Below are 26671 nucleotides of genomic sequence, written 5' to 3'. Positions count from 1 at the left end.
CATGTTGGATTCAGTCGTCCAGGCTGATCAGTTGTCAGTTACCAGCACAAACAAGCGGTCCGCGGTCTCCTTAGCAACCAGCAGCACACCGGAAGAACGGAAGAGCACGTGACTCCGCCTATTGCACGCAACCACCCAGAAGCGTGAGCGTCCCTGGGACTTCCTCCCGGAAGTGACGTGCAGACTCCGAAACTGCAGAGTTCAGTTTTCCCTTCTCCTGGACACGTAGGTATTTCTTACTATATACAATGAAATCTCATTATACTTTGTGATAGCAGACAAATGCTTCTTCGGAAGCCTATGGTACGACGCGTACTTGTTGTGGAGCTAAACTTCTCTGTCAGCTGGGATTTGTGGTTCCTTCACACCTAGGTGGGGGAGGGTGTATAATAGATTGGCCCAGCGTGAATTTAAAGTGGAACTTTACCCATTTGGTAAGGTCCTCTCTCTTTCCCTCTCCTCCGTCCTCTTTAGCATTAAGAAAAAAAATATTTCATAAGTTAAACTTTTTTTGCCTAGGCCAGATGATATAAGATCCCCTGCGCCTGCGTAAATTATTATTATTATACAGGATTTATATAGCACCAACAGTCTGCGCAATGCTTTACAGCATGAGGACAGACAGTACACTTACAATACAAATCAATACAGGAGTGATCAGAGGGCCCTGCTCGTTAGAGCTTACAATCTAGAAGACACACTTGCAGAGGGCCCTGCACAATAGCCCACAAATCACCCCCTGGGATGTGTGATGTGGCTATCCTAGGGGCAAATTGTGAGATGCTGCGCATGCCAAGACATACCGCAAGGTCTCTGCCAGAGAACAGGGCACGTATAGACACCCTGTGAGTCTCTGCCAGGTCTATGGGACAGATAGCGTGTCTTATTCATCACCGCCATCTTTAGTTGCGATCCGGTGTTCTGTCGAATAGTGCCCCCCCTGTCCAAAAATGCCTCCGATGGGTCTGCGCATGCGTGGTACGGAACGTCACTCCAGCTATGTTGATCAGCTAGCAGAACCTGAACATAGCGCATGCACATATGATCCGCGGCATTATCCGATGCTATGCAAACAGCAGAGGGAGAATGTAATTGTCAGATTATGCCCGCTACTGCGGGGTGTGTTTTGTTTGTGCTGCAGGTGGGTTTTGCCTGTGTCTAAGATCGTATTGTAACACACTGAAGATGCCCTGCAACACACACAAAACACGCCCCGCGGTAGCAGGGCATAATCTGACAATTCCTTCTCCCTCCACTGTTTGCATAGCATCGGATAATGCCGCAGACTATCTGCGCATTCGCTATGTTGAGGTCCTACCAGTTGAAGTGATGTTCCATACCGCGCATGCACAGACCCATCGGAGGCATTTTTTGACGGGGGGGGGGGGCGCTATTCAACAGAACCCCGGCACATGTGCACCCACACCATAATCGGCTGTGTCAGGTCCTGTGGTGCTGGCAGAGACTCGTGGCATGTCTGCACATGTGCTGGATCTCCACTAAAGCAGTAGAGCTAAAGAAGAGGGTCAGGAGAAGATATTTTATTTCAATCAAGGGAATGTTAGACTCCATGGCCTAGTAAGTAAATTTTTTTTAAGAATATGTAAACCCAACCTTGCATATTCCTGATATGTGCCTGCTGTATTATGTACTTGTATAAAAAAGTATTTTGTTCTCTTTGTATTGCTTCCTTTTGTGTGAATTCCCTGGTGTTCCTGCCAGTCCCTCTGTTTTCCTATTAAAAACTATCAACATTAGGCATGAGAGCTCAGTGTGGTCAGTTTTCTGGCAGTGCTGGGAACTCGGCCAATGATTAGACTTGTGCTTACATGCCCTCCCCGCACAGCCATTCACTGAAAAGTTCAGTGTTCTGCTGTTTCTCCTCCAGTTCTTATGCAGCTGAGAACAGAGGGAATGGGATCACTTATAAAAAAAATAAAATAAAAGGTTAAAAAAAAAAAAGTATTTATAATGTTTTATTATCTATACACCAATGTATTGCCTTTCGTTTCTATTTTAAACAGAATGGGTTGTTTTACAAGATGAGGGTTTACATACACTTTAATGCAGGGACAAGTGTTGGGGAAGGTGCAGCAGATAGAGTTCAATGAATGTAATTAAAAACAGAAATGCATTGTAATGCCCCGTACACACGATCGGATATTCAGACAACAAAACTGTGAATTTTTTTCTGAAGGATGTTGGCTCAAACTTGTCTTGCATACACACGGTCACACAAATGTGGTCGGAAATTCCAAATGTGAGGACACGGTGACGTACAAGACGTATGACGAGCCGAGAAAAAGGAAGTTCAATAGCCAGTGTGGCTCCTTCTGCTTGATTCCGAGCATGCGTGAGCTTTTGTGCAACAGACTTGTGAACACATGATCGGACTTTCCGACAAGTGAAGTTGGCAGAAAATTTGAACACCAGCTCTCAAATATTTGTGGCCGGAAATTCCGACAGCAAATGTTCAAAGGAGCCTACACACAGTCAGACTTTCCGACAACCAGCTCACATCGAACATTTCCCGTCGGAAAGTCCGACAGTGTGTACGTGGCATTACACTGCATTGCAACTTGTGCACAATGCATACCAACATGCATGGGTTATGCACATCATAACACATGCCCACTGATGTGAATGGGCCTTTAGTGTGTTAAACAGAAAGTGTTTTACCATAGTACACGTGTGTATATTTTATATGTATGGGGGGGGGGGGGGTGTTAGCCTCATTCGCACAGCCGCAAAGGGCCATACAGCGTCAAGCAGCAGTGTAGTTCTACTCTTGTGAGACATGTATGTTTGTATACAGCCAGGCTGTATAAATTAGTAACAGGCCAATCCACACCGTGGCTGTACGCGTGTAACCACACTTCCAAGTGGTTACATGTATAAAGGGGTGAATGAGCATATGTATGTTTGTGTCCAGGATGTGTGGTTACATGAGTACAGCCACAGTAAAAGTCAGCCTGTCGATGATTTGTACAGGATGCAAACACCTATGACTCCTCTGCATAGAAATATGCTTTGTGTGTGAATTATATATTGGGGCTCATTCACATGGGTTCTGTGGCCCATACAGTGTTAATCAATTGTTTGTATATGTGGCCGCAGCAGCTGTATGAGCACAGCCAAAGGCCCTCACTTGTCAGGTGTGTACCCCTGAACACAGGCAGTGCATTCGGGGCCACTCGCCTGTCGGATTAGAACCTCTGGCTGTGTCCATACAACCACTGCATCGTCATAGAGTAACATAGGCTTCCTGAATGCAGCTCCAGCCACGTAAGCAAATGGCTCATTCCCGCTATATGGGCCATAGAGCCTTTAGTCCTAGTTAACATTGACTGCGGCTTTGAAATTGTGCGGCTTCACCTGAAATCACACAATTTCAAAGCCGCATGTCAGTGCGACTTGGAAGACATCTGTGTGGCTTCATGCACAGATGTCTATGCAAGTCGCACCTGAAATCACCAAAAGTAGTGCAGGAACTACTTTTTTTAAATCGATGTGGCACTGCAAAGTCAGCGTTGCACCGATTTGAACAGTGCGATTGCCAGCAGTAGGAAACAAAGGTTTAAAGGCTAAGTTCGTTTTTTAGTAACATGTTACATATCGCACCCATATTTGGGGTATAACATGTTACTATACAACACCTACCACACACGTGAATAGTGAGCCCACTGGACTCATCCGCCTCCCATGACTAACACAAATTGTGCTCTCACCTTAGATATATGACCCCCATAAAATGAAAAGTCATAAAATGCATGTGTCCCCTTTTAAATGGAATCATTTCTCCTCCATTGATCAAACTCCGGCATTGTCCCTTTAACTGGTGTTCTCTATAAGTAGCCACTTACAGAGGATACCAGTTAAAGGGACCATACCTGTGGATTTCACGTTATGGGGGGGGTGGTCATATATCTAAGGCTCCATTCACACCTGAGTGTTTTTTTGGGCCTTTTTTACAAGCGTTTTACAGCTTCGGGCATTTTGGTTTAGCCAATAGAAAGCACTAGTGGGAGGAGAGGGAGTAGACATGTATAATTCAAATTGGTCAAAAAATGATCAACCGATTTGAATTCTGTGTCATCAGCTGTCAGCTGGCTTCCCCACTGACCGTTAAATCTATAAAAAGAATGCCGGCAATGAAAAATAAATGGGAAAAAAACAGCGTGGCCCCCCCCCCCAATCTATACCAGGCCCTTTGGTGGTTATGGCTGGTATCTTAAGCCATAATCCCGGTAACCCTCCTGCAAACCACAATGTATATATTCATATTGTGGTTGGCAATTGGTTAAAGCTTTTTTGAGTCCCTGAGAGCAATAAAACATAGCAGGATTTCTATGCTTTCCCCATTCTATCCAAAACTAAGAAAATATTTTGTCTACTTTTAACTCTAGATTTCCCCTGGCATAGTCTCTAACCATTCTCTACACAATCCAAAACTTAAAAAAAAGCTGAAGCATCGTAAATAAACATGTAGAGTACCGCCAAACATCAACTTTTCTACATAAAATATTGTCTATTACAGGCACAAGCTGAAGCTTACTGGAACGTGTTCATCAGAGATTAAATCATTTAGCAACACCATGTCCAGTGAGTATTATTCTTTGTTACTGCATATATATATATAATATTATTTTTGCATATTGCTTTGAAATGTCTGTCAGTGATTCAAGAAATGATTGCTGCAAATCATTTCTGATGCCTGTTGGCTTGGATTTAAGTGTATTTCACTCATCTCTTTCTCTGTTGTCAGGTTCCAACAACATTAATTAGTCTTATTCTGTTTGGATGCTGGTTGTATTTTATTTAAAGTGGTTGTAAACCCTTACATATACCCAGTGAAGGGACTATCCTCAGGTGATACACAGAGATGAAACAAATCCACCTACATAAGTTGTACCTGTTTATCTGCAGCCTTCTCTTCGCTATATCCATTCAAAGTGCTGACATTATATAGCTTGTGTGAGAGTTCAGGAAAAAGGAGGCAGGGAGCTGACGTTACACTCTGCAGAACTATGAGGAGGGCTCTGAGAGCTTATTTAAGGAAAGAGACACCCACCCCCCCTCCTTCACACAGCAGACCGGAACAGAGCTGAGGCTGTCAATCTGCAGGGGATTCCTCCCTTGTCACTATTTCTCTCTTGACGTTCAGAGAAAAATTGTCAGAAGTGATTCATGCTGATAGCAGAGGAATGAAGCAGCAGACAAAAATTACACTTAATGTTTTTAAAGGAGACAATTACACACTATAGGGGAATGTGCTTTGTTCATATTTCATGTCTGAGGTTTACAACCACTTTTTAGAGCAAACGTAAAGTTAGGAAATATTGGGCTTTTACTGTAAATGCTAGTTCTCTTGATGTCATACTGACCCTTTTTTTACGTAAAAAGTTTATTTACATTTTCAAAAAAAATGGAAAGGTGAACTGGCGCTCTACACCCTCCCCACCCCCCTTTGGTTCTCGCTGCAATTGCTGCACTTACCTCCCTGGTTGATACAGTTTCGCTGGCTGCAGCAGTCCTGGGGTTTGAAAACCACACTTTTCTTGTTTTCTTCGCCTAGAGACACCAGGATGGATTAAAGTGGTTCTGATTGCTCAGTGCTGGCACATGACCAGGGGGTGGGGTGGTTGTATGGCAGGGGTGCTCAACTTTTTGAAGAGCGGGGGCCACTTAAGTGATTTGTTAACTGGTCACGGGCCACAATGAACTATGGGGGTTTTACTGCCCCCTAACCACAAATGTAAACTTGCCCTTACTGTCCTGAGCCCCCTATAAGACTGCTTTCACACTGACGTGCTGTGGTTTACCCGCACCATGCTTTCCTGCATGTTAGCTGTACTGAGCCAAAGACTTCTGTTCCATCTTGCGGGTGTGGTGCACTTTTTGAAAACGCACCCAAACTCCTACATTCAGGAGTTTGGGTGCGCTTTTAGAGAGCATACGAAACCCACAGGATATAATAGAAGTCTATGGCTCAGTGCAGCTAACCTGCAGGTGTACTGCAATGCACCCGCGGATCAGTGTGAAGGCAGCCTAATAACCCTTTTTATAGGTGTTAAAACACACTGCACTTTTGCAATGGGTATGTGCTAGAAAGGTCCCAGGCGAAATGCACTTGGTCTCGCCCCACCTGGAACAGGAGCCGACGCTACAGAGGAAGCATCGGCTTATGCGGCTCCTGCTCCCTCTGCGGTCACCTGCTTCTTCTGCTGCCGGCCCCATGTACTCTGGGATGGCACGTCGGCAACCTTTTCGTTGCGTTCTGGGCTTGCTGACCCGCATCCCAGAGCATGGGCATGCACTTCCCTGGTTTGAGGTTGCAGGCCACATCAAAGGGCTCGGCGGGCCACTGGTTTTCATTTTTTCTGAAATGCCAAACTTAAACTTGAAGTACTTTGTAAGTCACCTGGAACAAGCCTGCATATTGAGTATTTTAATTTCACTCTGCCTCATCTTGCTGCAACAGTGGCAACCAACATGGTATCCCTTTAAATTGTTACTAAACCCAGGACCCTGCATTCACTATATCTGATCTCCCACAGTACACAGAACATGGAAATGCAATAATTTTAGCAGATTTAAACTGCTAAATACCTTTTCTCATCAGCAGTATATAGCAGTTTTAAGACTTCTGGTTAAAGCGGTTGTATACTTATTTTTTAAACTTTTTACTACAGGTAAGCCTATAATAAGGCTTACCTGTAGGTAAAAAAAAAATATATCTCCTAAACCTGTACGGTTTGGGAGATATTCCCCTCGCAATGAGCTGCTGACTACAGCGGCGCATGCGCACAGGGGATTCTCAGCTGAAAGCCCGGCAGACGCCGGACCTTGCCGGAAAGAAGTCTTCCGTGCGCATGCGCGGGAGTGATGTTATCGCGGCTCCGGCCACTCACAGCACCGGAGCCGCGATACCCAGAAGACATGCCGAGGGGAAATGTCAGCTCCTTCAGCGCGGACTGGGTGAGATGCCGGCGCCTCATTCTAAGGTAAGTATCTCATAATGAGCTAGTATGCGGTGCATACTAGCTTATTATGACTTTTCCCTTACAGGTGTAGGGAAAAAAAAAAAAAAAGTCAGCAGGTTTACTACCGCTTTAAGTGTCTAGTTAAAGCTTGTAGGGGGCGTTTTCATTCTACTCTGACTGTCCTATGAGGCTGCAGGACCCCTGACCCTCTGTCTGGACAGTGCTGATTGGCTCTGTACTAGAGCTGCACGATTCTGGCCAAAATGAGAATCACGATTTTTTTGCTTAGAATAAAAAGATCACGATTCTCATTACGTAAAATCTTTCACATTATACAAAAAAAAATGTAACTTTACTATTTAGTTTAGTTTTTTTTTTTTTTTTTTATTCATTAAAGTAATTTTTTCCCAAAAAAATGCATTTGAAAGACAGCTGCGCAAATACAGTGTGACCTAAAATATTGCAACAACATTTTATTCTCTAGGGTCTCTACTAAAAATATATATATATATATATATATATTGTTTGGGGGTTTTAAGTAATTTTCTAGCAAAAATAAATGATTTTAACTTGGAACCAGCAAATGTCAGAAAAAGGTTTAGTGTTTAAGTGGTTAAACATTCCTCACACACAAAGTCTAATACATTGACAAATTTTTACAAAGTTTAGACTAATGCTGGCCATACACTATACGAAAAATCGGCCGAAAAATCGTTCATATAGACACTTCGTTCGTTTTTCGGCAAGTTAATGGGCACAGGCGTTTGTGACGTTTTTGTGGGAAAAAAACGAACGGGAAGTTTGGAAAATTTCTGCCGAACGTACGATAAATTGCAAGGTTAATGTGTTTCCCGTCCGAACTGTCTGCACTAGGTATATGTAAAAAAACGAACAAAAAATTATTTATTCATGTCCACTGAACAATTTATCGGTCATTACATGATGGCACGATCGTTTGCGGTCACAGTCGAACGTTCGTTTTTCGAAAATGTGTTCGGCCGATTTTCTGTATAGTGTATGGCCAGCATTAGTTCCACTACTAAAGAATGTTGTGATTCTTGGCAGACTGCCCATTTTTTTTCTTCCTTTCTTTTGATGGCTGTGGCTTCAGAAGAGCAGAGAGAATTCTTTGCATAGCAAGAATATGAAACACCTTTGTCAAGATCGCAACGGGGGAAAAAATCGCGATAACAATTCTTGCCGATTAATCGTGCAGCTCTACTCTGTACTGATCGCATGCACCCTCCCAAGAAAAAAAAACCTTTCTAACAGTACACACTGAACTGAGCATGTGCAGAGTGCCCCCAAGGCATTGTTCTATTAGGAGATGGATTGGGGACAGTGGAAGAAGGGGAGGATCAGAGAAGACAGGGTCAAAAAGCCTTTTTAGACCATGCATAGTATTAACCCCTTAGGTTCCACAGTGAGTATAACAAGCATGCTTTACTGCATATACAGACTGATTTTACTGTTGTGGGTTTAGTAACACTTTAAACCCTCAAACCCTCAAAATGAATGCTTAATGTACGATGTTTAATACCTTATGTTGTGATTGCATCGGTTTTAATAATAAAAACAATTCTAATGTGCTTTTATAACCGGAAAGCTAGTATGCCTAAAACATAATTATTTTTTTTTTCTTTCCCTTAGCAATGGCTACTTCTCCACCTTTACGTGGGACAGGTGATGGCATGGAAACTCTGGAGCCTTTAAAATCGGTAGAAGCAATCACACAACACAGCAAAGTAGTTCACAGCCCAAAGAGAAAAACTTCCCATTCACAGTCAATAAGTCCCGGTGTCCTACAGCTAGGGAAAATTCACCCTGACAAATCAGTGGAAATAGAAGCAGTCAGGATTGTGGTCCCCAAGGCTGCAATAACACACACAGTGCTGCCTAAACATGCTAAATCACAGGAATCCAATGGACACAGTAAAGTAGACACTGCTGACTGTGTGATTGACCCATGGAAACAGTTATCTGAAATGAAGAGTGCTTTGGAAAAACTGAAAAACTCAGAGAAACGCTTGCTTCAAGATAAAGAAGGTCTTTCTAACCAGCTTAAAGTGCAGACAGAGGTAAAAACTAATAAAAGAATGGCATGCTTTTTTTTTTTTTTTTTTTTTTTTTTTTTACAGGTTATAAATAACTCCAGTCACTTCTGTCCACTAACGATTATAGAACAGTGTTATCTGTGCCACCATATTTATATTCCTATACAGTGCAAATAAACAACAAAAGATGCAGCGCTAATTAAATCATGCATATATAAGTGAGAATATACATAAAAAATGGTGAAAAAAGTGAAAAAAAAAAACTAAAGCAAGGTCCCATTGAATGATGAGTCCATAGATAATTAAAAAAAGAGTGTCCATCTAAATGAGCAAGATGAATTGCAGATAGGTGAACGTGGCAAAAATCCCCAAAGCAAATGAAAGTGCTTCCAATCACCACCCAAAGTGCATGGATAACCTGCTTACCAGAAAGCGATGACCGCCATAGCAGTCTCACCCAGCATTAGGGAAGTATGGTCTCCCTCAACCCTATATGGACAATCCAGGACTTCCACTGCTGCTATAAATACTCAGAGACATAAAGCAAAGAGGACTTCCATAGTGTAGTATGTTCGATAATGGAATTTAAAGTGGATGTAAACCCAATGTCATCCTTTCTAAACTACTGCCATAGGGGTTATCTATAAGGATATACATGCCTCCTGCATGTATCTTTACCTGTCAAATGTCTCCCCTCTGTCTGTTATTAGACCCGAAAAACTGCATATTCTGTGGGTGGGTCTGTTGTCTGGAGCTCGGTGGGTGGAGTCGTGATGTCAGTAGACTCCCCGCCCACCTCTACACTCCCCTTGTCAATATGCATTTTCTCCTGTGTATTTCTAACACTGAACTTCTGCTGGACTTCTGCTATGATCTCTAGCATCCAGTGAAAAGACAGGAAAGTAACCACATGACTACAGCATGCCAAATCATGCTGAGGTGTGGAACAGCCAATCCTTGCTGATGAAAGGAGTGGGAGGGAATTAAAAAATAATGCATGTCTTAGGCTGGTGCATAATATGTAAATCACCTGTCACTCACAGCGAGGGGGAGTATTTGACAAAGTTTTTCTCAGTTTGTCAAGATTTTTCTCACTGAACAATAAAATAGGATTGCTCAGAGATGGATTAACTCTGTGTGGCAAGACTGGGCTCAAATGATAGGAAATCTTATACTCTACAGTATGATAAAAAAAAAAAAAAATCCGGTTTTACATCCACTTTAATGAAAGATAAATATTGCTCTTACAAAAAAAGAAGTCATCAATTGCAAACAGGCATGTGGACATGACAAGCCGGCGTTGCGGTACAACCCTCGCTCTCACTCTGCTTCCTATGTCATACACCCGTCCACCGTCTCAGAAGAAACGAACGTGATGACTTCACCGTCGGAGGCTCCACCCTTCGCGTTTCGTCAGCAAAAGGACATCGTCTGGGGATTGGCCAGGAATTGCTTGTTCTAGCTCGGCACTGTAAAAAGTGTTGGAATCTGTGGGTCAACATAACAGCAGAGCAGCCAGCATTTTCATTTATAGAGGATTTTTATTATAGTGTATGTGAAGGGTATAGCATATACTGTATATGTGTGTGTGTGTATATGTATGTATGTGTATATATATATATATATATATATATATATATATATATATTACAGTATCATATTGCAAGGCTGGTACAACAGCATGTAAGATGTATAACAGCAATGTGTCCAGTTAAGTAGTACATAGTAACAACTACAAATCATAAAAATGCCATACAAAGAAAGAGAATGAAGAAAAGGATCTGTTCTGGAAGGCTACTATTTGATGCTTCAGGGATGAGTCCAAAAGTGCCATTTCTTTTGGAAAGCCAGTATAGAGTCATGGCTATGTAGTGATAAATTCTTTAAAGCATAACTCCACTTTTGTTGAGGAAAAAATAAAACATTCCCCCCTCTGTGATCAATGTACATTGCAAGGATTATAACAAACTTTGTTGCAGATTCCTACTGTTTGTTATTCTGAAGAAATCCCTGTGTGTTTCTCTGTGCCTCTGTTCGGAGTGGGTCTAATGGGAGTGGTTTCATAATTAACTGTCAGGTGTGGAGTTACAGGGCACTAATGAGGAAATCTGCTGGGCCTGCATCCCTTTAAATGGGTTCCTGTTGAAAGTATCTCTCAAAAATGAAATTTTTGTTGCAAGGGATGCCTGAAATATGACTTGTATGTGCCTGAAAATTGGGCAAATCACACAAGCAGGAAATTATGTTTCTGGGGAGTGGTCAGTACACATTCTGTGTAGAGAAAACTCCAGGTAGCCATATTTCATTCTCAGAAAATTACATGATGTTCATGTTCAGTGGGGCAAGCGCTCCAGGACGAATTGAAATAGATCATAAGAGTCACTGGAAATGACTGGGAAGTATAGAAGATTCAAAACAGATTCACCATATGTCCGGCTTAGGGGTATGCCACATAGCCAGTTGTGTCAATCTGACTGCCAGATAATATTTCTATAAATTAGGCAGCCCATTTCTAACCATGCTCTGGGGCCTATGCAAAAGAAATTTATTATAGCTAGAATTTTCTGTAAAGTGGTGGTAAAGGCCAAAGGTTTTATGCCTTAATGAAATAGCAGTGCCCCTCAAGCCCCCATACCAATAATTTACCGCAGTTTTGTATAGATCCAGCACTGTCAGGCTTCAGTTCTTTTTTCTCCTCTCCCCACTCTCACAAGCTTGATTGAGAGCAGTGGAAGCCATTGACTCCTGCTGCTGCCTGTCAAATCATGAGAAGAGGGAGGGATATAGGGCCGAGCCGCACTGTGTGTGTGTGTGTGTGTGTGTGTCATAGATGCACACAGCCCGGCTCAGAATTGAGCGGGCACGTGTGTCCCTATAGCTAGCAACTTGCTATGGGGGCACACCAAGAAGAGGGGGAACCAAAAGTGTGGCAGGGGTTTCCAGAAGAGGAAGATGTTTGAAAACCATTTAGGAATTAATTTTAAAGTCATATTTGCACAGTAAGGGATTGAGATCATGTAGGCCATGTAACACTATCAAACAAAAAGGAGTAATGAATATGGGTGTAAATTAGCATCTTGGATGATATTAGTAACCAATCCAATGTAGATTAGATAAATCCCATTTGGTCTGGAGAGGTCAGTGTGGTAATAACAGAGGGGAGGGTATGGTACTGGTATTGCCTTGTACAGCGTACTGTGATTTATACAATTTAGCTAATTTGCGGACCAATATTTGGGCATACTTTTTATAGTAAAAGGTCAAGTATCCATCAAAACCAGGTGCTTTCGAGATTTTCAAGGATTTCGTTGTGCCTGCAACCACCATTTCCAATGGCAAACCCTGTATTTCATTTAGAAATTGTTTTAGGGTACAAATATCTGTTCCGTTAGGTTCTGGTGTTTGTTATTTAGACATTGCTCACACTAACTGCTGCACAGTTGCTACTTCTTTTGTCTTGATAACAGGCCTTTTCTGTTATTTAAGGTTAATCGGGAATTAAAAAAGTTGCTGGTGGCATCTGTTGGTGACGACTTACAGTATCACTTTGAGCGCACAGCTCGAGAGAAGAACCAACTTATTCTGGAAAATGAGGCTCTAGCACGAAATACAGCTCAACTGTCAGAACAACTGGAGCGCATGTCCATTCAGTGTGATGTCTGGAGAAGTAAATTCCTTGCTAGCCGGTACATTTCATTTGTTTTAAATGTCTTAAAACAGAAATTTGATGCACCTTTCTATTTTTACATTTAGGCCTCTTGCACACGGTGCTGATGTTTTAGCATCTGCTTTTTTGGGTGTCATTTTAGGTGTTTGTTTTGCGCGTATTTGCGTGCACATTATATTTCTTGGGAAAATGAATTTAATATTTAAGCTTGTATGCGCAGATTTGTGTGTGTGTGTATTTTCTCATACTGGTGCAAAATACTGACTAGGGACAGATTTTTCAATTTTTTTTTTAAATTTCTTTAAGAGTACGCAGCACTTGTTTAAATAATAAAATAAATACCGCGCTAGAAAACCAACACATCAAATGCAGCAACAAAAACCATCTCAAATATCTCTATGGTGTAAGTAAAACAATATTAAGATAAGTTGCGCTAAACCTGAACAGTCACACTTGAGTGACACAAAACATAAGTAAATAAAAATAAGATATATGACAAATATTCAATTGTGATCTTTCAAATAATACAAGAAATTGAGAAAACAATAATAGTGTAGAAAACAGGTGCACAATGTTGATAGGTGTATGGAAGGATGAGTGAAGATAAACTGCAAAGTCCACTGAGAATTTAAAGTCTCCAATGCCCGTCACCAATCTCTGAAGGTCAGGCTAATAAGAAAAACGGATCTCAATCTGAAAGTAAAAGCTCTATAAGTGGAAACCCTTACCAGAGCTGGTGGACCCCCTTATGAGCAGAGTCATATACACAAGCAGATTGAGCCCTCTGCGGGGACAGAAGAGTCTTCCAGTGCCTCTGTTCCTTCTAAGTGTCTTCGGAAAATCAATGGAGAGTACTTCAGCCAAGTGCGGAAAGAACCCGGCGGATGGATACTCTAATCTGGAACGAGATGCTCTCGGGCTCAGAGCCACGAGTGTGAAAAAAGGGGGGACTCCAATCGTGAAGTATAGTTAAAAAAGGAAAGCCTTTATTGCTAATAAACAAGCGGAAATCCGCAATATGACATGTGCAGAGAAACTACATTAAAAACAGCTGCCTAGCTAAAAATACACAAACACCCGTGTGCCGAGGTCACATGTGGCGTGATGGCGTCAGCACAAAGCACCTCCCTACATGTTTCGTAATACCTTACGTCTTCCTGCCCCCAGGAAGGAGGTTCTCACCCATGATTTGACGGTACATGGCTCCGTCCATCATCCCTTTGATGCGGTGAAGTTGTACTGTCCCCTTAGCAGAAAACCACCCCCAAAGCATAATGTTTCCACCTCCATGTTTGAAAGTGGGGATGGTGTTCTTGGGGTCATAGGCAGCATTCCTCCTCCTCCAAACATGGCGACTTGAGTTGATGCCAAAGAGTTCGATTTTGATCTCATCTGACCACAACACTTTCACCCAGTTCTCCTCTGAATTATTCAGATGTTCATTAGCAAACTTCAGATGGGCCTGTATATGTGCTTTCTTGGGCAGGGGGACCTTGCGGGCACTGTAGGATTTCAGTCTTTCATGGCGTAGTGTTTTACCAATTGTTTTCTTGGTGATTATGGTCCTAGTTACCTTGAGATCATTAACACGATTCTCCTGTGTAGTTCTGGGCTAATTCATCACCGGTCTCATGATCATTGAAATGAGGTGAGATCTTGCATGGAGCCCCAGACCGAGGGAGATTGACAGTTATTTTGTGTTTTTTTTTTTTTTTTTTCCATTTGCGAATAATCGCACCAACTGTTGTCACCCTCTCACTAAGCTGCTTGACAATGGTCTTGTAGCCCATTCCAGCCTTGTGTAGGTCTACAATCTTGTCCCTGACATCCTTGGACAGATCTTTGGTCTTGGCCGTGGTGGAGAAATTGGAATCCTGATTCTGTAGACAGGTGTCTTTTATACACGTAACAAGCTGAGATCAGGAACACTTCCTTTAAGAGAGTGCTCCTAATCTCAGCTTGTTACCTGTATAGAAGACACCTAAGAGCCACAAATCTTGCTGATTGATAAGGGATCAAATACTTATTTCACTCATTGAAATGCAAATCAATTTATAACTTTTTTTAAATGTGTTTTTCTGGATAGTTTTGTTGTCATTCTGTCTCTCACTGTTAAAATGAACCTACCATTAATATTTTAGACTCATCATTTCTTTGTCAGTGGGCAAATGTACAAAATCAGCAGGGGATCAAATACTTTTCCCCCTTTCACCTAATCCTTTATGTGAATGTAGTCCAGATATTGATAATGCATGTCTCAAAGGTTGTGCATTTGCTTCCAGTTTCTGGCATATATAATCTTTTTGTCTGAAGATTGAGATTTTAGAATAAATTGGGACTTGTAGCTATTATGTTTTGTATTTAAATTTTTATTTATTTATTTTTTTTTTTTACATGAAATTATATTTTCTCATTTTTGTTTTGGAAACTGATGTTTCTTAAAGCCAAAATCCAGCTATAATTTGTTCACTTTCTTCTCCTGTGCTGAAATTGACTAATATCCACACATTAAGGCATTCTGATATTTCCATAAATCTTACCAAGAGCCAGCCAACTGCTTGCATCTGGGCTGCAGGATTTTTAGAGGAGTACTGAGGGTGCTATGATTTTAGGAAGTCTAGTACAGAACCCTCTTGGCCCCTCCCACCAGCCATGACCTGCCTGCATTGCATGGAGACCAGGCGATAAAATGGAAAGATCTTATTCAAAAATGTGATTTAGCACAGAGAACCAGGCAAGAAAAAATGTAAAGGTAGTTTAATCTTAACCCTTTCATGATTAAGCCTATTTTTGAAATTTGGTGTTTACAAGTTAAAATCTGTATTTTTTGCTGGAAAATTACTTAGAGTTCCCAAGCATTATATATATTTTTTTTAGCAGAGAATCTAGAGAATAAAATGGAGATTGTTGCACTAGTTTATATCACACGGTATTTGTGCAGCGGTGTTTTAAACGCAAATTTTTGGAAAAGGGACACTCATGAATTTTAAAAAATCCAAACAGTAAAGTTATCCCAATTTTTTTGTATAATGTGAAAGATGATGTTACGCCGAGTAAATAGATACCAAACATGTCACCCTTTATAATTGCACGCACTCGTGGAATGGCGACAAACTACGGTACCTATGAATTTCCATAGGGGACGCTTTAAATTTTTTTTTACGGTTACCAGGTTAGAGTTACAGAGGAGGTCTAGGGCTAGAATTATTGCTCTCGCTCTGACGATCGTGGCGATACCTCACATGTGTGATTTGAACACCGTTTACATATGCGGGCGCGACTTCCATATGCGTTTTCTTCGTTGTGCAAGCTCACGGGGGCGCTTTAAAATTATTATTTTTTTTTTATTTATTTTATTTATTTTTTTTACTTTATAAATTGTTTAAAAAAAATTATTTTTTTTTTTTTTTACTTTTATTGCTCTCACAAGGAATGTAAACATCCCTTGTGACAGTAATAGGTGGTAACAGGTACTCTTTATGGAGGGATCGGGGGTCTAAAAGACCCCCGATACCTCCTTTGCACTTCAAAGTATTCAGATCGACGAAAACGGCAATTCTGAATACTGTATATTTTTTTTAAAAAGGCGCCATTGGCAGCCGAGTAAAAGGGAAGTGACGTCATGACGTCGCTTCCGCGTTTACAATGAGAAGGCTGGAACGAAGCCGCCCACAGCTTCGTTCCAGCCCGCCCCCAGCCGCCGAAGGCACACGATTGGACACCGGGCCTCCCGATCGCACGGGAGGCCCGGTATAACAGCCGAGCGGCTTTTAGCCGCATCGGTTGTTATACTCTGGTAGCCGATCGCCCGCTGTGAACAACGGTACCGGGATGATGCCTGAAGCTGCGGGCATCATCCCGGTATAACCCCGGAAAGCCGAGTACACATATCTGCGTACGGTCGGCGGGAAGGGGTTAAAGTGGAGTACCACTCAAAAGTGGAACTTTCGCTTATCCGCCCGTCTTCCTTCCGGGGCCGCGGACTCCAGCTCTGTGACTGGCTGGAGCCGCGTGACGTCACTCCCACGCATTCGCGCCCCCGTGCCATTTCTTCACGAGCGAGTGCCGTGACTGGCGGCTCCGGCCAGTCACAGAGCTGGAGTCCGTGGCACCGGAAGGAAAAGGGGGTGAACATGGATGCGGCCTGCACGGGGGACAGCCCGGGCTTTGTTTGCAGGTAAGTGTCACATAATGTGCTAGTATGTGATGCTTTTACTTTGCAGGGGCAAAAGAAGGAAGTAAAACCCATCATGGTTTACTACCTCTTTAAGTTGTCTACACATAAATATTGAAATGGTGGATTTGTTTTTGGTATTGTATAACTTTACAAGAACTTTCTAGATGATAAAAGTGAGACTCCAGCAAAATTACATTTGATTTTGGATGGACTTCTCCATTAACTTAAAGGGGTTGTAAAGGTAAAAATTTTTTCACCTTAATGCATTCTATGCATTAAGGTGAAAAAACTTTTGACAGTACCGCCGCCCCCAGCCCCCCCGTTTTACTTACCTGACGCCTCGAATCTTCGCTCCTCGTCCTCGTCAGCTTCATTGCAGCTCAGCCTGGTCGCTGATTGGCTGCAGTGGATGGATTGAAAGCAGCGCAGCCATTGGCTCGCGCTGCTGTCAATCACATCCGATGACGCGGCGCGCCGGGGGGCGGGGCCGAGTGATACAGCGAGCGGCTATAGCCGCCGGCTGTATCACGGGAGCGCGCCCGCAAGCACTCACCACCGTGCGAGGGAGCTCGCATGAAGGTGGTAAATGCTTGCGGGGAGGAGCTGAAACAGCCGCCGAGGGACCCCAGAAGACCAGGTTCGGGGCCACTCTGTGCAGAACGAGCTGCACAGTGAAGGTAAGTATAACATGTTTGTTATTTTAAAAAAAAAAAAAAAACATCTTTACAACCCCTTTAAGAATATTTTAAATCCCTTAAAAAAAAAGTCTTTTATGATGTATTTTAATATGAATAGATAAGCATTGTACTGCATATATATATGCGTTTCCTTTTTGTATTATAATTGTTTGAATTGATATGTCTTTGTTTTGCTTATGCTCCTTTACTATTCATTGCTCAATTTTGTTTTTCTGTTTTAGAGTCATGGCAGATGAATTAACAAACATCAGGGCAAATCTGCAGCGGCAGAACAGAGAGGCTCAGAGTGCCCTGCAGGACTTGTTAAGTGAAAGAGAGCAATTTCGGCAAGAAATGTCTGAAACCAAAAAGTATGACTTTTTTTTTATTTCCATTTTGCTTTGGGTGGATTTATCTGTGCACATTATATATTCAAGCACATGATCTTTTAGGGCTCATTAACACGTGTGGGGGGGGGGGGGGGGGGGCGTTAAAACCAGGCAGTTGAGCTGAGGTTTTACCGTCCGCCAGAACTAACATAGGGCCACTCATAAATCTGCACGTCAAAACTTAGGCAGCCAAACACTTTCGGCAGGTGAAAAAGCCCTTAAAATGTGCCTGTGCCTGGACAATGGACATCAAAGTATTTACATATTCAAACAAGGCAGTAAAATGACTTTAAATTAAGCCATCTCTGATCTCTCTGGCTGATTGTACTGTGAAGTAGTTCATTCTTAGGCATCATGCTCATTTGAGCTCAAAAACACTGCTTTTTACAGGCGTTTGAGCTTTTTTTTTTATGCCTCTAAACGCCCCTCCATATTGACCTATGTGTCTATGCACACATAGAAGTTTAGAGTCAGAGAATAAAAAAATCACGTAAAACGCTTAAATGGACGGTAACACTAGGCGCATTCCTGTGTTAATGCATTCTAATGGCCAGAATTCTGGCCAATAGAATGTATTAACACTAAACGCGGCAACGTGCATGAACGTAAATGCAAGCTGCTGAACTCCTGTAGGTGAAAAAACTGCATACAGTGTGCATGAAGCCCTAAATATTGCAGCAAAGACTCTAAAGCCAGGTTTCATTCAGCTTCTAATGGCTTATAAATACCTGTAGTGTGTTTAGAGGGCTGACATACTGCTAAGGTTCTGCTGCTATAGAAAGTAATGAAAAATAAGCTAGGATTTTAGTACCTCTGTTGTGAACTTGAAAATTTAATTTTAATTAATTCTGTAGGATTGTGGGACAAGCTAACCTCAAAACATACTTTTAGATCAATCCATGCTTGCCTTGCTCCGTTATTTGCAAATCCCGCATTCACTCCGGGCCTCATCCCTTCTGGTTTTGCATGGTGGACAAATAAGGGGCCGATTTTTTTTTTTTTTTTTTTTTTTTTTTTTTTTTTTTTTTTTTTACAACCACAGAGGAGTCCTATGTCTGAAAACCTTTCAACAAAATGCTTTACCACCAGCAAAATACTATTGATTTAATCAGATAGCCCGCTTTATCTCTTCGCTAAAATAGGTTTCCTACTGATCTACAACAACTCAAATAGAATACCTATATAAACGCATTGACACCTGTTCGGGGTATATATCTAAGGTTTACAGCATTCTGACCTCCACATATGACAAACTCCCTTGTATGGAAAAATGAGAAAAGGATATATGGGAGGTCTTGGACCCTGCAGAGTGTCATAGACTGGCACAAGGGGCTGCAAAATCAATTAAAATCACCTCCATAAGAGAGGCCAATTACAAAGTACTAATCTGGTGGTTCATGGTCCCCGCTAGAATTGCTGGGAGCCTCCCCACTGTGTTTTCAAGGGTGCAGCCAAGAGGGAACAGCGTATCGTGGATGTGCCCAAAAGCTTGTAGATTCTGGATGTGAATATACAGTTTTATCTATTCTCTCACAGGGACCAATCTGTCGCCACAACAAGCACTCCTCAGGCACCCTGTTGGGGGAGCCCCGAGACCCACCCAACGCCTAATTTCTTTCATGGTTTACCTGATCCTGAAAATCCCCAGTACTATCTTTTGACATCCTTAAAGAACAAGTTGTCCCAGTTAAAAGAACACCCCTCTGCCATCCTGCAGGACAAGCTTTTACTGATTTGAAAAAAGCCTGGCACCCCCCTGGATCACCTTCCTGACTGGGACAGATCTGAGGCTAACCTCTTAGTGACCCAGAAGAGGCTCACTGTCTTTTCCCCTTTTATTCTTCCTTTATCTCTTTTCTCCTTCCTTTTCTTTCCACTTTTCTTTTTTTCCTACTTGTTAAACCCTTTGGTAGTTTGGGGAGTGATGTAGGACTGCTGGTCGACCACCATTGGTCCTACTCCCCGTTTGCATGGTGTGTATTCAAACATACTGACCGGCTACTGTGATAGTTTCAAAGCTGAGATGACCCCTCGTCATGCAGTTCCTCTTTGGAGGATGCATCCTCTGTTCTTTTACAATTATAATCATAGCCCAAAATAGTGTTCTGCCAGTTCCTTAACGACTTCTATATACTGTATTGTACGGTTTTATATCTTTATGGTTAAAAAAGATTGGAAAAGAAAATACATTTTCCACATTGTCTATAGCTAGGCTAGAGGTGAATGGAGGTGTGTGTTAGTGCTTTTATGTCTTGTTCAGAATTGTTAGATACTTAGGTAGGCACAGTCTGGGCACAGGGTCTCCTTAGAAGTAGTTGTGGTTGCAGCATACACTTTCATTTTAAACCATCAACATTATACCAACAATACAACCAATAGTTATATTTGACAATCCAATATGTGAAAAATCTTCTTCCATGTTGTGATTGCTTTTTTTTTTATACTCGCCATCTTTTTCCACAACATTCTGGATTTCCCTGCATACTTGGCAGGTTTTCCTCTGCTGTTTCCTTTCAAGGACTACATATCCCATGGTACCTTGCCTCGCTCAGAAGGCTCTGTGAAATGTGTGACACAGCATTGCCCTGTCACAGGGTATTATGAATATGTGTCACAGAATTCAAGAACGTAAACGGGGGAGGGGGGGGGGGGATCCTCACAAAGTAAATTTACAAACTTCAAGATCTTTCAGATTATTAGCAGTAGGCTAGAAATGATTGCAATACTATACGGTCAAAACGTAAAATCCTATTGCATAGTTTACAATTGAAAAATGTTGAAAGAAATGGTAGCCTATATGGTGATCTTTGTGAACTAATGTTGCATACAGAAAAATGTAAAAAATATATTTATGCCATAGAATGAGTGGGTCCATGCAATACGGTTTTTCCTCTTGAGTTCCAGAGCCAGTTTACATTTTGGTATGGTTCTATTAATTCAGCAATTAGTTCATTATGTATAATACAATTATTACGTACATTACATATAATATACGTATATATTGTGTTTTTTGGGGGGGGGGGGTACAAAAAAAATGGCTTTTTGGTGGAATTGACGTCTAGAAGTTAGTTTATATTTATCATTTGCCTAAAATATATATTAATTATATATACACAGAAATGAGATACACTCCTCACATTTTTGTCAATATTTTATTCTATCTTTTCTTGTGACAGCACTGAAGAAATTACACTTTGCTACAATGTAGAGTAGTGAGTGTACAGCTTGTATAACCGTGTAAATTTGCTGTCCCCTCAAAATAACTCAACACTCAGCCATTAATGTCTAATTGGGCCCAATTAGCCACTGGAGTCCTCTTCCACTCCTCCATGAAGATATCATGGAGCTGGTGGATGTTAGTCCTTGCGCGCCTCCACCTTCCGTTGTGAGGATGCCCCACAAATGCTCAATAGGCAAGGCAGTGGTCATCTTGGAGGTGTGTTTGGGGTAGTTGTCATGTTGAAATACTGCCCTGTGACCCAGTCTTTGGTTTATGCTCTGCTTCAGTATGTCACAGTACATGTTCGCATTCATAGTTCCCTCAATGAACTGTAGCTCCCCAGTGCTGGCAGCACTCATGCAGCCCCAGACCATGACATTCCCACCACCATGCTTGACTGTAGGCAAGACACACTTGTCTTTTTGTACTCCTCACCTTGTTGTCGCCGCACACGCTTGACACCATCTGAACCAAATAAGTTTATCTTGGCCTCATCAGACCACCGAACATGGTAGCAGTAATCCATGTCCTTAGTCTGCTTGTCTTCAGCAAACTGCGAGCTTTCTAGTGCATCATCTTTAGAAGAGGCTTCCTTCTGGGACGACAGCCATGCTGACCAATTTGATGCAGTGTGCGGCGTATGGTCTGAGCACAGACAGGCTGACCCCCCCCCCCCCAACCCTTTCAACCTCTGCAGCAAATGCTGGCATCACTCATATGTCTATTTCCCAAAGACCACCTGTGGATATGACGCTGCAACTCAACTTCTTTGGTCGACCATGGCAAGACCTGTTCTGAGTTGGACCTGTCCTGTTAAACCGCTGTATGATCTTGGCCACTGTGCTACAGCTCAGTTTCAGGGTCTTGGCAATCTTCTTATAGCCTACGCCATCTTTTTGTAGAGCAACAATTTTTTTTTTTTTTAGATCCTCAGAGATCCTCATGAGGTGCCATGTTGAACTTCCAGTGACCATTATGAGAGAGTGAGAGCGATAACACCAAATTTAACACACCTGCTCCCCATTCACACCCGAGACCTTGCAACACTAACGAGTCACATGACACAGGAAAGGGAAAATGGCTAATTGGGCCCAATTTGGACATTTTCTCTTAGGGCAGTACTCACTTTTGTTGCCAGCAGTTTAGACATTAATGGCTGTGTGGTGTTGTTTTGAGGGGACAGCAATTGACACTGTTCTACAAGCTGTACACTCGCTACTAATAATAAAATATTTACAAAAATGTGAGGGATGTACTCACTTTTGTGAGATACTGTGTGTGTGTGCGTGTGTGTGTGTGTTTAGATGGATAGATAGAGATTTCTAGTTTGATGAATTTTTTTTGTGTATATGTGTGTGTATGTATGTATGTATGTATGTGTATATGTATATATGTATGTATGTATATATATATATATATATATATATATATATATATATATATATATATATATATATATATATATATATATATATATATATATGACAAAACAAAGTAACATCTATCCAGCTTAAACTAAACCTTACACTGGCCTCACCAACCTTATATCTTTCTGGATGAAATACTTCTAAAAGGCCAATTAAAAACATTCCACCGATTTACAGTCAGATTTCAATACCAATACCTACAAATTGTCCACTGTCTGCAACACAACCCATACCTAACCAAGCTCTTAGATTCTACTCTCCTGATTTCAAGCCCACTAAAGGCATCTCGCTGTTCTACAATTTGCTCCAAGAAAAACTAGCCTTTCAAAACTCGCCCCCATTCCTCCATTGGGAACGAGATTTGGAGCACCCCTACTCCTCTCACCAATGGAAAACAGCCATTCATTCTATCTACAAAGCTACGAATTGCACTTCATTGTGGGAATTAACCCCAAGTAAAATACAACGCAGGTACCTAACCCTGATCAGAATTGCCGCCTTCGCTCCCCATATATCTTCGATGTGTCGGAGGAGCTGCAGAAACAAGGGCTCCTTATACCATAAACTATGGAGTTGCCCACACCTGACCACATTCTAGATAGAGGTACATTCCTTGATCTCACAGGTCACCCAAATCATCAAATCCCCTTCACCTGACCTTGCACTCTTAAACTTAAATATCAACATCATTCCCCACCAATTTCACAAAGTATTAACCCATATTCTAAAATATCACTAAACGCTCGAAGACGCCCAATATTCCCTCAATCCTATGTGTAATAAAACAGATCCAAGACCACTTTTCAGATTAAACTACCCTGTCGGCTGATAGCCACACTGCTATCCAATTAATTCAGGCATAGGAACCTTGGTCATTATGGTATGATTCTCATGTTGTTAATTCTTTAAGGCATACGGTGCATAACCCTTGATCCCTCTTCCCCTTTTAGTCTCCATTCCTCTTCCCCCTTTTAGGCTCCACAATCTCACTTCTTTTCAGATTGTCACTCAACTTTTCAAAGGATTTTACCAAGAGCTTGACAATGGCTTTGAGATAGCTGTGATGTCACCCGCCGGCTCCCATTGCCCTTCTGTTGTCGGTGCTCCCTCCTCCCCCCGCAGTAGCCACTCACTGACACAGAGAAGGTGGAGCTCCAGAATCCCACGACGGCACTGGAGCCTATTTTAGAGAGAAAAAAAAGTATTTACAGAGAGCTTTTTTTAAACAGGTTATGTAGCATAGGTAGGAGGAGGGGGCAGGCAGCATTTTTAAGAATATTTCTAGTTAGCCTGATCTTCCTTCTTTAAAGCAGAGTTCCAGCATTTTTTTGTTTTTTTTTTTTAGTTTTTTCTTTAAAAACACCCCCAGGTTGTGTGCACCTAAATCCTATATCTAGCAGCATTATTATCTAGTGTAGGTTTTTTTTAAAGGTTATTTATTTTAAAATGCTTACTTAGCAGTCCCCGCCAAGCACGTTCCCATCTTAAATGTGGGCAGTTGAAGCCCACTGGTATGTCCTCCTGGAATATGATGCTGCTGGCTTACCTGAATGAACCTCCTGATCGCGCGCATGTGCTTAAACATATCGATGCTACAATCAGCTCTGGAGCATTGTCTCCTGGGATTGGGAACACCGGGATGGGAAGGGAGTTAATAAAATGCCTGGAACTCCGCTTTAAAATATAACTATAGGCAAAACCTCTTTTTGTCCTGTTTACTTGTAAAAGGAAACCCTACATTTTTGGTTGTCCCCAGAAAAACAATAGAGGGGAAATCTTCCAATGAGGACACTAGTTCTAGTGACCTGGGGGTTATTTAATCTGGAGATTTCCTCTAACTTCCTGTTTGGCCATGGGATGAGAAGTGAAGGGAATTCTCCATAATAGGACGCAGATGGTGGGAAAAAAAAAAATCTGACAGGCATTATAACCCTCCCTTGCTCTATCCAAAATGAAAACAAAAGTTTTGCCTATAATTCTGTTTTAAGTCTTTGACCCATTTCAGGGGATGATTAATTTTTTCCATTTAGTTTTAAAGCAGGTAATTCATTGAGATGTGTTGCATCCAGAAACATTTTGTGGTACAAAAAAGGTAATGATTGTGCATACTACTTACAGTAATCATGGCTCTTTTTTTCTCTTTAGTGTATTAGAAGAACTTCTGGTCTCCCTGCAGTGGGGAAGACAACAGACCTATTATCCCATTACCCAGCCCTACACCACCACGGAACTGGTCGCAGCAAACCAGAAGCTGGCAGTTGCAGTGAAGTCTCACCTTATTGGGAATACTGGATCAGAGTGCGCCAAACACACTTCACAGGCAGTGGAGTTTTGCAGCACTCCTGCAGAAAAAATGGCAGAAATGGTAAATAGCGAGTAACCATCTTTTTGAATTTGGTATAAATGACACTTAACAGTTTTTTTTCCTATTATATTCAAGTATGTATTCTTAGCTCAAAGAGTCTCTTCTATTGCCTCCAAATATCAAAAAAAAAAAAAATTAAGGAAATACATTATGAAAAATAGATTACAAGCTCATTAAAGTGTTTGTTGCCCAAAAAAAAAAAAAAAAAGGATCCTGTTCCTTTCAAGCATGTTATACAGCACAGTGCTTGTGCTGTGTAAACAACCACTTTAGTCCACTAATTAGTGGAAGTTAAGTAGCGAATATTTTTGAAGAATAAGGATATACTGTATGTGCTGCTTTTACTAGGGGAAGTAGCTTTGCGGGCGGTTTTAACCCTTTTTTGGCCGCTAGCAGGGGGGTTAAATGCGCCCCGCTAGCAGCCGAAAAACTCCACAAAAACTATGGTAAATCGCTTTACCGCCAACACCCCAGTGTAACATGTTGCAAAATTTTGTTCCTTGTTAGTACCACCTACTTTGCCAGCTTTTTGTTGCCCTGTCCCAACTGTTTTGAGATGTGTTGCTGCCATCAGTTTCAAAATTACCTTTTTTTTTTCTTAAAATGGTTAATTTTCTCAGTTTAAACATTTTATATCATTTCTATTGTGAATAAAATATGGGTTTGAGATCTGCAAACAAATTGGATAATTGGATTTGGGAAAGACTAGAAACCCAATTTTGGTTGTACTTTTCTTTTAAGTTGCTGGGCAATTGCATTCATGATCTGCTAGTAACCAGTGCATTAGGCCTGATGAAAAATGCTCTAGCTGTATTGGTGTTTAGCTGGTTTTAATGGCAGTGCTGTAAGTGTGCCGGAAGAGCTGTTTGCTGCACACATTTCCTTTGTCCTATTTCTTCTTTTATAATTTTAGTATCTTGTAGTTTGTCAATTCTGCTAGATATGTGCATTGACCTGTATTAAAGATTTACTAATTTTTTTTTTTTTTTTTTAAACAAAAGGAATAAGCTTAGTATTTTAAATGGCAACATGTCGCTCAGATCTATATGAATTTCTGAAAAGCTTTCATTTGATTCTTCCTCTGTGTCAGAAAAACAATAAACTGAACTATCTGTGTTGTATTTCAGATCCTGAAATCTCAGGACCCTACATTATGTACAGAGACGTCTGCTGATATTTCTTTCTCAGAGTCCTCATCGCCATCCTTTCTGGCTGCAAAGAAAAGCATTGGACGTTTTCATCCATACACTCGATACGAGAACATCACTTTCAATTGTTGCAATCACTGCCATGGGGAACTGATGGCCCTATAGGAAGAATTGAGACTAACTCTCTGGCCAATAGCAGTGTTTGCAGTGAAGTGCACATTTTAAGAGCAATAATTTCTGCACTCGGACATCTGGACTCTTTTTAGCTCGTACCTGACCTCATGCAATAAAACTTTTATAGGAAGACAAAAATATTGCTGTAAAAGAGCACGTTGGAGAAAGGGTTTTCAGGGCATCCAAAAAGTGCAATGTTAACAAGGTTTGTGAAATGCTTTTATCACAAGTAGGTCATTCCTTAAGGATTCTTTCTAAGAATTCTGTGGTGCAATACTGTCTGACTCTTTGACAGCTGTATTATTATTATTTTTTTTTTTTTCACCTTCAGTGTTTTCAATGGTTATTGAATGTATCATTAATTAATTTTAATAAATGTGTAGCATTTCA

General features: G+C 41.5%; 2 protein-coding genes across 3 annotated transcripts in view; one reads left to right on the top strand and one right to left on the bottom strand.

Moving 5' to 3' along the window:
- The window catches only part of NME7 (NME/NM23 family member 7), a 251231-nt gene extending 251075 nt beyond the window's left edge, over nucleotides 1-156 (bottom strand). The window contains exon 1 of the mRNA XM_073615633.1: nucleotides 1-156. Within this exon, the coding sequence (XP_073471734.1) occupies nucleotides 1-3 (3 nt within the window). The 5' untranslated portion in view covers nucleotides 4-156.
- BLZF1 (basic leucine zipper nuclear factor 1) lies at nucleotides 126-26671 on the top strand. 2 transcript variants are annotated; one of them, XM_073615631.1, is made up of 7 exons: nucleotides 126-225; nucleotides 4538-4602; nucleotides 8634-9061; nucleotides 12524-12723; nucleotides 17801-17929; nucleotides 24740-24959; nucleotides 26087-26671. In XM_073615631.1, the coding sequence occupies exons 2-7, from the start codon at nucleotides 4596-4598 to the stop codon at nucleotides 26270-26272; spliced, it is 1170 nt and encodes a 389-aa protein (XP_073471732.1). In that variant the 5' UTR covers nucleotides 126-225; nucleotides 4538-4595; the 3' UTR covers nucleotides 26273-26671. The 2 variants fall into 2 exon arrangements, with proteins under 2 accessions (XP_073471732.1, XP_073471733.1); XM_073615632.1 differs by having other exon boundaries at nucleotides 138-229.

Source organism: Aquarana catesbeiana, linkage group LG02 (genome assembly GCF_042186555.1).
Source record: "Aquarana catesbeiana isolate 2022-GZ linkage group LG02, ASM4218655v1, whole genome shotgun sequence".
NCBI lineage: Eukaryota > Metazoa > Chordata > Amphibia > Anura > Ranidae > Aquarana > Aquarana catesbeiana.
Note: the sequence above shows the minus strand (reverse complement) of the source record. Positions and strands in the feature narration are given on the sequence as shown.

Coding starts and splice junctions, on each gene's coding strand:
- BLZF1 (XM_073615631.1), top strand. Junction 12,724..17,800: donor AGTAAATTCCTTGCTAGCCG/GTACATTTCATT, acceptor TTTCTGTTTTAG/AGTCATGGCAGATGAATTAA. Junction 24,960..26,086: donor CAGAAAAAATGGCAGAAATG/GTAAATAGCGAG, acceptor GTTGTATTTCAG/ATCCTGAAATCTCAGGACCC.